The sequence below is a fragment of the Schistocerca nitens genome, chromosome 6, assembly GCF_023898315.1.
Source record: "Schistocerca nitens isolate TAMUIC-IGC-003100 chromosome 6, iqSchNite1.1, whole genome shotgun sequence".
Taxonomy (NCBI): Eukaryota; Metazoa; Arthropoda; class Insecta; order Orthoptera; family Acrididae; genus Schistocerca; species Schistocerca nitens.
The window spans coordinates 724,559,288-724,572,281 of NC_064619.1; the positions used below are offsets into that span (position 1 = coordinate 724,559,288).

The 12,994-nt window shown below is 42.6% G+C and overlaps 1 protein-coding gene across 1 annotated transcript in view; it reads left to right on the forward strand.

Annotated features, from left to right (window-relative positions):
• The window catches only part of LOC126263124 (venom dipeptidyl peptidase 4-like), a 324,149-nt gene that overhangs the window by 133,455 nt on the left and 177,700 nt on the right, over window positions 1–12,994 (forward strand). The window contains exon 5 of the mRNA XM_049960140.1: window positions 10,336–10,388. Within this exon, the coding sequence (XP_049816097.1) occupies window positions 10,336–10,388 (53 nt within the window). The remainder of the gene's footprint in view (window positions 1–10,335; window positions 10,389–12,994) is intronic.

The following is a 12,994-nucleotide window of genomic DNA, read 5'->3' on the forward strand; positions in this document are numbered from 1 at the left end:
GACCCCTTACAAACTGCCGGACTTTTTACGCCATATCTCAGGTATCATATGGCTCTAGAAGGGCAGCCGTGCAGTAGAAGTAGATTATCACTGTTGGTGTGCGTAGCGTCATTTAGTAACCCTCGTGTTTTGGTCACATGCGAGCTATTAATAATCCAAACAGAAACTCAGTATTCCGCCATCCCCTAGACGACGCCTCCTACTGATGTACGAAGCTTATTTCTTTAATGTTTTGTTTGATTTATTGGCTCACATGAGATCAGAATGTGATAATGGATTTGATAAAATACACCGGATAACTTTTTTAGTTTCGTCACTTAAGGGATTATAATACCACACCCAACTTTATTTATAGAAATTAATAGACTGAGGATGGCAACCGTTTGTAATATATAAGCTGTGATACTCTCTTAAACATTTCATACGATTGATAAATTGGGCAAACAGGTCAGATATAGACCAAAAATATACACAATGAAAGTACACTAATCAAAATATATCAGCGTGATCCCTGCCTAAAAGAAAAGTTAAATTTATGGGCATACCAAAATTGATTAGTGATAGGGACAGTCGGGATATGTTCATGAAAGGACGCAAGATTTAGAATGTAAATATCATATCACATACTCGACCTTGCATCAGGAAATACTGATAAAAGCAGCATACTACTCCCAGTGGCCACTACGAAATCTATGGTGTATACCGCAGAGAAGCCTTAACTCAACTCTGAGCAAACGCCAAATCATGAAAAATCTATTAAATTCCACAATGTAACAATAAATAAAAATGACTCCCGCCTGCAGATGTTCATTCTACTCCATAAATTTTGATCTATCCAATGATTAGCAGAGACCTGAATTTAGATGTACTTTGTGTAACAAATCGCTGAACACAAAGAAACGGCGTCTCTTATACATAAACATTCAAAAGTCATTTGGGAAACTGTACATGTATTACTTGGGTGTTGAAATACAGGCACTTTATCAAAGAACTATTAAAGAAAAAGTGCCTGAATCATGAAAACTCCATTAAATTACACAACTCCAAAATGACGAAAAATAGTTAACCCATGTAGGCATGTAATCTAATCCACAAATTTAGGTCTATACAATAATTAAGAATTGAGTTTCGACATACGTAGAATGATACGTGGTCGAGCACACTACAGTCAGAAAAAGAAGTCTATTTCCTTAGAAAATCAACTTAAATTTGAAAATAGATTTTATGTACATTCTAACGTAAGAAAACGGCACGTCACAAAAATAATTATCTGAATGTGACGGACATCTGTAGAAGTGATGTACATTTACACACAAACGAATTATTACAGTTTCAGATAAATTGGATGATTCATTTAAGAGAGACAGCTTCACAAATTGAGGACGGAAATAATGTGTTCGTCCACCCCTGACCCTACGCAAGTAGCAGCAGTTGTTGGACGTCCTCTTGAGGAATAGCGTGCCAAATTTTGTCCCACTGGTGGATTAGATGATCAAAATACCAAGATGATTGGAGGGTCTTGCAATTGGTGAGAGATCTGGCCACCTTACTGGTCAAGATCGGCAAGCATTAAGCCAAGCAGCATAAACTCTCACAGTGGGCTGGTGGGCATTATCTTTCTGAAATGTAAGCGCAGGCTGAAGGGAACTAAAATGCGGAATTGAGTATCGTCGACGAACCGCTGTGCTGTAAGGGTGCCGTGAATGACAAAGAGGTCCTGCTCTGGAAAGAAATTCCACCCCCAGACCATTATTCTGGATTGTTGGGCCTTACTGCTTGCAACAATCAGTTTGGTATCCCACCGTTGACCGGGGCGTCTCCATACATGTTTTCACTGATCATCGGGGATCATTTCGAAGTGGGACTCACCACTGAAGACAATACTGTTCCAGTCAATGAGATTTCGCGTCGAAGACCCTTCTGGAATCTCTTAGAGTGTAATACACACAAAGTACAATGTAATACCTCTTATCTACAGTGTGTCTGAAGTACACCAGTTCTTACCTGATCACAGTGGCAGATCGCTGTACCGGTAAACGAGTAAGTGGTGACGGTGTAGCCAGAGATAAGTATCCCTGTCAACTGTCTACCTGATCAGACGCCTAACCTACGATAACTCTAAACCTCTCTGCCTTTCCATTGAAGCTAACACTACGGCCACAAGTGCTCTAACAGAACACAGGTACCGGCTAGCCTTACAAAAAGTCACATTCACCCATTCCAGACACGCACAGCGGATTAAATAATTCGACATGGATAGTGAAAGACACAGCCACATAAAAATCAATGAAAATACTAATAATAAAACGATTCACTTTTTTCCGAGAGGCTTACTGCCTTCGGAATGAGGTAACGAGATGCAGTCAAAACAGAAATGACGTACAGTAGGAGGAAAATATGAAGCAGATCTGATGATGGTTCTGTCTCAGTTATCAATAGAATAATTCCATTTATTCTTCAGAATATGGAGAAATTCAATGTGAAGATACCTGTGACAACCAGAAACATTCCCAACTCTTTCCAAAACATAGAAAAAAGGGTTTTCACTTCCAAATGACATTTAAACAGAAAATCTTGGAGCTCATGGCCACATCCTATTGCTAATCATTAGAGATGTGAAAATTGTCCTGTTTATATTACACAGTCAAGATGTCAAGCAAAGTATTCCAAATGTGAGGTAGTGTTTAATGCTAATGAGAGAAAAACTGTTTTCGTCAACCCTGCTTCTCGTGAAGAAACCTTTGTCTATGAAGGTATCGTTGTGACTTGATGGGTCTTTCAGTTTCTATTTAAGAAAAAAACTGTAAAATATATTTTTCTGCTTTTCTTTGTACTAATGCAGATTCCAACCGATTGTGACGACATACGGCAGGACGACGGTTCAATCCCGCGTCCGGCCATCCTGATTTAGGTTTTCCATGATTTCCCTAAATCGCTCCAGGCAAATGCCGGGATTGTTCCTTTCAAAGGGCACGGCCGACTTCCTTCCCTAATCCGATAAGACCGATGACCTCACTGTCAGGTCTCCTTCCCCAAAACAACCAACCAACCAACCAACCAACCTGTGACGATATAGAAAACTGAGAATTGTAAAATTGGAAGAACAAAAATTCTTGCCATCAAGTGTAAGTACAAGTTAAGTTGTCTTATATGCTCTCGGGAATTGTAGTTTTAACCTATACAATGCCAGACTCTGTCAGCTTGACTCAAGAACCAACAAAAACATTATTAGTGGTTAATTTCACTGCAGCTCTACAAGGCATATGTTGTAGTGTGTTCAGTTTCTAGTACACCATGCATTCATTGTTTAGGTTGTCCATTGTAAAACTCCTTCTGAGGTTTACTCTGAGAAGCAAAGATTTCCTACTACGTTAATTGTATATTTGGTGCAGTTGAGGTAAATAATATTGAAGGTAAAAAATCAAACTCACGACTGCAGCATATTAATACAACATAACAATGTAACGAATAATTCTTGTACTGTACTGTACAGTGATAGCCAGAACATTATGTCCACCGATGTACTACAGATATGAACCCGTCCAAGCGATAGCAGCGTCACCTGGCGAGGAATGACTCCTAGTTAGACGCACAGGAGGTACATGTAATTGCAGCGAGCGTGGTGTCCATGTGTAGAATGGGGAAGGCGCGCGACCTATCAGAGTCTGACCGAGGGTAGATTGTGCTGGACCGCAGGCTCGGCATGAGCATTTCGGAAGCGGCACGACTTGGGTGTTACAGGTGTGTTGTGGTGTTTTTAGCACGTGGAGGAACTAAGGTGAAGCCGCGTCCTGGCATCGTGGGGGTTGGGCGGCGACTTCTAATCACAGATGTCTGACGTTGTAGGCTGGGCAGAATGGTAAAACAGGAAAGGCGGCGCGAACTGTGGCAGAAATAACATCAGTCTTTAACGCCGGGCAGAGTAAAAGTTTGTCTGAACTCACAGTCCACCGAACGCTCCTAACGAACAACTGAAATGGGCATTTGACCATCGGCACTGAACGTTATATTCCGACTACTTGTTTACCATGCCGGTGGGAAGGCGCGAACCCGTAGTCTTCCAGTGGACAGCTCACGGACACATGCACCGCGGGACGGAGGCGAACTGGCGGTGGCTCAGTTACGCTCCGGAGAACATCCACATGTGCATCCACGGATGCTGTGGAGCTCGTGTAAGGCACCATGACGCCCAAAGATTATTATAGTACAATGGTTGCAGAGCACGTACACCCATTCATGATCATGTTTTTCGACAGCAGTGGCATTTTTCTACAAGATAAAGCATCGTGCCGGGAAACATAGCGGCGAGTTCCGATGATTTAATTTCTACTCGAAAGTTTTCTTTGGTTTCAGTTACAGCTTGTTCAATGTACAGATTGGGAAACATCGGGGATGGGCTACAACTCTGTCCATTCCCTTCTTAATCACTGCTTTCCTTTCATGCCCCTAGACTCCTAAAACTGCAGCCTGGTTTCTGTACAACGTATTAGTAGCCTGTATTTTACTCCTGCTGCCTTCAGAATTTCAAAGAGAATATTCCAGTCAACACTGTCAAAAGCCTTCCGAAAGTCTCCAAATGCTATAAATGTAGGTTTGTCTTTCCTTAACCTATCTTTTAAGATAAGTCGTATCGTCGATATTGCCTCGCGTGTTGCTTAATTTCTTCGGAATCCAAACTGATCTTTTCCAAGGTAGAGTTCTACTAGTTTTCCATTCATGTGTAAGGAATTAGTGTTAGTATTTTGCAACCATGGCTTACCAAACCATGTAATTTTCACACCTGCAGGAACTGCTTTCGTTTGAATTGGAATTATTACATTCTTCACGACATCTGAGGGTATTTCGCCTGTATCGGACATCTTGCACACCAGGTGGAAGAATTTCGTCGGCTCTCCCCAAGACTAACAGTAATTCCGAAGAAATGTCGCCTACTCCCGGGGTCTTGTTTCGACTTGGATCTTTCAGGGTTGTCAGATTATCCTCGTGGCATCATTCTCCTATCTCATCGCCAGCTACGCCCGAATGGGGGACTGTTTTACCTTCGGAATACTTTACCGTATAGGACCATACAGTAGAGCTGCATCCCCTCAGAGGGCTTCCAGCCGTTCGCAGTACCAGCACAGCAAGGCCATTTGGTTAGTGTTCCAAGGCCAGATCAGTCAATCAACCAGACTGTTGCCCCTGCAACTATTGAAAAGGCTGCTGCTCCTCTTCAGGAACCACACGTTTGTCTGGCCTCTCAACAGATACCCCTCCGTTGTGGCTGCACCTACGGTACGGCTGTCTCTACCGCTGAGGCATGCAAGCCTCACCACCGACGGAAAGGTCCATGGTTCGTGTTGTAAAAGGATAATTTTAGAGTTAGTAAAATTCCTTATTCACATTCAGAATCGTGCATACTAACATTATACCCAAACTTCCACTTATTTTGTTATCCCTCTAGACGATCCGAAGATGCCTCACACAAGCGAAACGCGTTGTTAATAAAAGAATAATTTGCAACCAAGATTGTTTCTAATTCCAATCTTCTGTATACGGTTGCTGTAACATACGGCCTAATAGAGTGGAAGATACTCCACGCACATATTTATGTTTCTCTCAGTTATTTTAAGATGCAAGTTTACTAGCGACCATCATCATGATTCAAATTCTGAATAAAGACAGTGTAGGGCAGATATTTGACATATACGAGGGCCGTTCAGAAAGTAACCTCCGGTTGATTTAAAAAAATACACCAAGTTAAATAAAAATATTTTAATATATACATCTTACAACTACATCTTTGCACTATTTTTCTACATAGTCTCCATAGCGATTGAGGCACTTATCGTATCTCTTCACAAGCTTTGAAATTCCTTCTGCATAAAAATCACCCGCTTGTGCCTGGAGCCAGCCTGTGACCGCATCTTTGAGCTCTTCGTCGTCATCAAACCGCTGTGACCCGAGCCATTTCTTCAAATGCATGAAGAAGTGATAATCACTTGGCGCCAGGTCTGGGCTGTAAGGTGGATGGTTGATAACGTCCCACTTGAAGGACTCAAGAAGGGCCGTTGTTATGCGAGCAGAGTGAGGACGGGCGTTATCGTGCAAAAAAACGATACCGGAAGTCAGCATACCACGGCGTTTGTTCTGTATAGCCCGTCGTAACTTTTTTATTGTTTCACAGTACACGTCTTGATTAATGGTCGTACCACGTTCCATGAATTCAACCAACAACACCCCTTTGGCATCCCAAAACACCGTTGCCATCAGTTTTCTGGCAGAAAAATCTTGCGAGGCTTTTCTTGGTTTGGTAGGCGAATTTGAATGTGCCCACATCTTTGATTGTTCTTTTGTCTCAGGGTTCACGTACTTAATCCAGGTTTCGTCACCGGTCACGATTCTGTTTAACAATGGTTCTCCTTCGTCCTCATAACGTGACAGAAAGTCTAATGCAGAGGCCATTCTTTGAGTTTTGTGGTGGTCGGTAAGAATTTTGGGCACCCATAGTGCACAGAACTTACGGTAACCCAATCTTGCTGTCACTATATCGTACAAGAGAGTCTTAGAAAGCTGTGGAAAACCAGTAGACAACTCCGACATTGAGAAACGTCGATTTTCACGAACTTTTGCATCAACTGTCTGAACGAGTTCGTCAGTCACCAATGATGGTCTACCACTCCTCTCTTCATCATGAACGTTTTCTCGTCCACTTTTAAATAAACGTAGCCATTCACGGACAACTCCTTCACTCATAACTCTTGGTCCGTACACGGCACAAAGCTCACGATGAATAGCTGCTGCAGAATATCCTTTGGCTGTAAAAAACCTTATGACAGCACGCACTTCACATTTGGCGGGGTTTTCTATTGCAGCACACATTTCAAACTGCCACAAAAACTAAACTAGCGCAGGTACGACGTTCACTCGACCACGGCTTGATGCCGACTGACCTGTTGAGTGCGTGAACGCACAGATGGCGTCGCTACTCCCCCCACAACCCGCACTGTGACCAGTCGGAGGTTACTTTCTGAACCGCCCTCGTATATTGATGCACCACTACAGACACAACAGTTCCACGGTTAAACTGATGTGCTCAAAGATATTTAATAATTATTTATTTGTTCAGGCTTGTAGATAATAACTGCGATTTGAAGTCGTGCTGTATGGATGATGACGGGTGTCTATTTTTCCCTGAATAATAATCTAGTAGTACTTCGCACTGGAGATCACCAGAGAGGAGTGAAGTCACAGAAAGTGTGTAATGGGATCTAAACAGTTGTTTTTACTGGATTAAGAGGTTAGCTTTACCCCGTCGGCGATATACAAATTACCTGTACTCTTCTTGACAGTGCAGACTGTAGTATCAAACTGTCCCACTAACGGCTTACAGCCGCTGACGCGAAACAAGCGCTGTATCATTGTAAGAGGAACTGAGGTGATCGCGTATGCCGGCGTTCCCCCTGTTTCACTACTATCCGCGCCACATAATCATAACGCGCCTGTTTTTTACAAAGGATTACACCATACTTCAAGAGTGAAATTAAGAATTAAAATAACTTTTCCAAACTTCGGCAGCTTAAGAGTATAACTGAAAATGATCAAATAAATGTTAGACAAAATGTAGTAACCTAAAAAATAAGTCGCCCTGAATAATAAAATTAGAAAGTTAAGATTTGGACAGAACATGCAAATGTATGTCACAAATGTTACAACTCTCAGCTTGATCAGAACAGTATTTACGAAAAATTGTAGCTGCTAATTATTAAACTCACAAAGCTGCAAATTCACATTCAGCCTCAGTTTCATGTTAAAACGTGGAATATATGACACACCAACTAGCTGCTTCTATCAGTTTTCAAGTTCTTTGCTAAAAACCAAATTTGGAATGAAAACTTGGTTAAGTATCATTCTTCTTTGTAATGGAAAGCTCTAATTAAATCATTAGATTATATTCAGGAAATAATACAGCTTTACCGAGTTCGGACACTATATTGTAAATAACAATATTCACAAGAAACTTCAGAGACAGTTCAGAGGTCACGTTCTATTGTCAATTCCGTTCTAAAAGTCTAGCCGGCAACGTTTAAACGCGGTCGAACTAAAATTTTTCTGCAACTAAAGCGAACTTAACTATATTTATATAAAAATTAAGAAGACCGTAAATTATCAAATGACAGAGCTATTACTAAATATGTGTCCGGGAAATGGGTCATTTAGATACTGCTGTCTGTGCTGGATAGCAAATGATTTGTTTGGATGTGCGCTGCGCCCCCATATAAATAAAGCCAGAGAGGCAGTGGGAGGACATACTTCACACAGAGATATCATACTTTCCACATCAGTCAAACGCCCGCGTGCGTTGTGCCTCGAATGGGGTCAGAGTTGGGTAGTTTTAAATTCTTTTTTGCTAAAAGTGGGAACTGAACTCACGAGAACTATACACCGTCCCGGATCGCTTAGATTTCACGGAAGTAACTGTTCGTGTGCCGCCCGTAGTGTTGACAAAACCGCGTGGCAAGTGGCAAGATTATTTTCAACTTTCAAGTTGACTGGAAGTCAGGGCCATAGAACATTTTACTTTAGCTTCCTGTACAGGTCGCCTCTGAACTGTTAATAATGCTGTTTCCAGTAGGGGTATTAGTTACGATACTAAGACGTACATTTTGTCCGTGTGAACTATTTACAGAACATATCAATCAACTGAAATTCAGAACTTTTATTAATAGCTATAGTCCCTAATTCCGCTGAGTAAATAGCAAGTAGGATCATTTTCTATTAGTGAGCACAAAGAGTAAGGTGGACTTGCAGAGTGAAAATTATGGTCAGTATATTCTCCATCGCTCAATGGCTAACCTCAAAAATGGTCTTCTGGCTCTTGTAGAAGGCGAAGGTAGGAGGAAGGCATGCACAATTATTTTCGTAACGTCATATCAAAGTAAGGACCATGTGATTATTTACCCGCTGCCACACACCATGTAATCGTCACTTGATCATTCTTTTACGAAACAGCTTTATTTTTTTAGACTGTGGCTGGACAGCATTAATAAAAGATTGCGTGAGTAGCACAGTGTCTGCTTTCGACTATTGAATCCCATTGACTCTACGTTCAAAGTGTTCTGATCGGTTCTCTACACCCTGAACTCATGGCTTCTAGATCATGTCAACAATGTGCCCTGTGTGTCATGACATTGAACTATGGTTGAGAGTTTCATTTCCATCATCTCGACGTCACTGCTGACTATCAATGCTGTTGGTTTTTTTTTGTGTGTGTGTGGGGGGGGGGGGGGAGGAGAAGAAGTGATTGTGTTAAATAACAAACCATAATTGTGTTTGGTTTTGAATTACGAATAATTATTGATGATTTAGATTATGGATATCAAATGTTCATGCACAGAGCTATTACCAATTGTACCACCTTTGTCAGTTAGGTCAGAGGTTTCAGTGACAATTGAAATGAACACAGTACTTAGCTTATTATTCACTTGTAGTACTCGCGCCTTTTTGTGCCTTCGCATGAACTTCTTACGCGTTACATTCTGTCACTTCCACGTACACACACGCACTAACGAGTGTAACCACACGCCTTTAAAATGTAGGTTTTTCAAACTCTGATTTTGGCTAAACAAAACTTTTTTGAAATTGATTTTTGCGTAAGGCAAGATTGAAAAATATTAAATTTTAAATCGCAAATACAGAAAAAGCGTCAAAAGGAGCTTCCAACACGAGCAAGGTGATATACGCCACTCTGTTCAGCCCTTCCTACTTAATGAAACCACATTTATGCGATCTTAGGAACTTCATGCTTGCGTTTCCTTCAGCACAGTGTCTCCACCTGCGTTTCAGGTTCTCATCACATGAAGACCAGGCAACGATTCACATTAGCAAAATGCGTTTCTCACGTGAAAATCTGATGAGCACTATGGTGTTCCGAAAAATTACCCTTTCCATGATTCTTAAGTAACCAAAGAAGGAAATCAGAAGGGACACTGAGTCCAGAGGTGTGTGTGTGTGTGTGTGTGTGTGTGTGTGTGTGTGTGTGTGTGTGTTGTTTAAAGCATCACTACCTACATTTCTCTATTAAAATCAGACTCGTTACGAAAGCATCTCAGCAGGTAAACGACGAAGAGACTGCAGGATTTCAGTGTCAAGAATTCGAGTAGGCAACTTTATTTGATTTTAATAAAAACAAAGGTACACAGTATGGCATCTTAATCAGATTATGGACGATAATTTACGTATCATTTTTAGGGAACTTTATGAATTGCTGCACACAGCAATACAGGAAATTCGATTTGATTTCATAGTGTTGTAGTGGTAATGTATTTTACAGCTTCACTCTCTCTTTGATTACAGGTGTACCGTCACTCCTCAGAGGCCAATTACACCATCTACAGCGTTCAGGAAAAGTAAGTATCTGCCGCTCGTGTGCCTATTCTTCGCTTACAACGATAATCAAAATAATTTGTACCATGGTTCAAATGGTTCAAATGGCTCTGAGCACTATGGGAATTAACATCCATGGTCATCAGTCCCCTAGAACTTAGAACTACTTAAACCTAACTAACCTAAGGACATCACACAACACCCAGCCATCACGAGGCAGAGAAAATCCCTGTCCCCGCCGGGAATCGAACCCGGGAACCCGGGCGTGGGAAGCGAGAACGCTACCGCACGACCACGGGATGCGGGCATTTGTACCATATTATCAGGTGTACACTGATAAGAAAAGATATAGCCAGAGGCAGAGACTGAGAAGGTCGTTGAAACTAATGTGGAACTCAGATGATACAGATTTCAAAACCGGTGGCAGAATGACATTTTGTAGCTACTATGGCTGATAAAAAGTCGTAGCAATATTGCCGTAACACGAGGGATGCGCATCCAGTGGTATACATGCTATGTAGCTGCTAGCACAAAGTCACTTACAGTAGTGCTGTGAGCGACAGCGGCTATGTTTGAGTCTTTTGCGGTCTGCACGGCCTGAAAGTGCGGGAGGCCAGTTCAAGCGCCCTAACATAATGTTTAGGGAACACGAACAACATCCACAGATCAAGAGCGAAGTGGCACTTCGACGCGTTGCACAAAATTGTCCACAGGGACGGCGTGAGCGGTGTGGTGATGCAGCGTTGCCATATCATACAGTGGCGAGGTGGGTTAAAGTATTTCGGGATGGCTGGGATGTCATTAAAGATCGGCCCCCATTCTGGACATCACCCATGCACAACATGACAATTGAGATCCTTGCCTCCCTGCTGCATGTGGATCGCAGATGGACTGCATCCCATCTTCCTTCATGACAGTGCACGGCCCAGTCAGTGCACGAAATTTGAAAACTTGTGGTAAGTTCCTATGGGACCAAACTGCTGAAGTCATAGATCCCTAGGCTTACACACTACTTAATCTAACTTGAACTAACATACGCAAAGAACCTCTCTCTCTCTCTCTCTCTCTCTCTCTCTCTCTCTCTCACACACACACACACACACACACACACACACACACACACACACACACACACACACACACACACACACACGCCCTAGGAAGGACTCAAACCTCCGTCGGGGGGAGCCACTCGAACTGTGGCAAGGCGCCTCACACCGAGCGGCTACCCCGCGCGGCCCGTGCAGGAGCACCTGCGTATGGCGATGGGAGGTACTGGAACATCCATCGTATTCATGCTATGAGAGTCCATGCGGTTACGACCTATTCGCCAAAATGAAAGAAACTCTTCGTGGTAGCGCCACAACCAAAAGACACCATCCTTTGCATAGGGCAATCCTCGCAGGACATCGACAAAGATGGACGCACTGACGGCGTACGACGCCTTCCATCTGTGTGGAGGGAGGTGATAGAGATGCGGGGCGATTACGTTGAAGCCATGTATTATGGTGAAAATCTGTCAATAAAGTCAGAGTACAACAATGTTAACCCCACTTATTGTCTAACCCATGTATAATTGCTTCACACATTTTTTTTTTCAGTTCATACCACCGCTGAACATGACATTCGTAAAATACTTTAAAGTCTGGTTTCGCTGCTTACTCCTTCCGTTTCAGAAACTCTCGTCCATTCCCCGCTCCCAACACTCCACCCTTTCAGAAGTTACAAAACACACATCATACATTTACTGGGACCACACGGTAGTGCAACATCTGAAGGGAACACAATGGACAGACTTGTCGGCCTTTGATGGTTTCGCCGTGTGCACTCCTTCACCATTCTGTAGTTACCATATTCGTGTGGGAAGTTTACACTTTATAACGGTGGAAAAGTCATCTTTTACCAAGATGTACTGCACATACGTCGTTTACACAGCGCTGATGAACCATCCGAAAAAGCCGACAGACGGTGTAGAACGTCGGTCACGCCACAACATAAGGCGACTGTGGAGCAGTGGAGCGCTGTCGTTAGCACAATGGACTCGCATTCGGGAGGACGACGGTTCAAACCCGCGTCCGACCTTCCAGATTTAGATTTTCCGTGATTTCCCTAAACTCGTTCAAAACAAATGCCGGGATGGTTCCTTTGAAAGGGCGCTGCCGATTTCCATCCCTACCCTTGACAGTATCCAACCTCGATGTCAACAGGGCGCTAACCCCAATCTTCCTTCGTTCTCATTATTCATTCTGAAATAAAAGTGAGAATCTGCTCGCAATCCATTATTCCCTTCATCTATACCTACAAGATCGCAGTGCAATTTACAATCAAGTGCCAGGCAGAAGGTTCATAGAACCACCTTCTAGCTATTTCTCTACCATTGAACTCTTGAACAGTTCGCGGGAAGAACGAGCATTTAAATCTCTGTAAGAGCTCTGATTCCCCTCGTTTTATCATGATGATCATTTCTCCCTACGTAGGTGGGCACCGACGGAATATTTTCCCAATCTAAGGAAAATTTTGCTGACGGAAATTTCATAATAAGATCCTGCCGCAACGAAAAACGCGTTTGTTTTAACGATTTACACACAGTCAGGATCACATCCATGGCACCATCTTCATCCATTTTGTG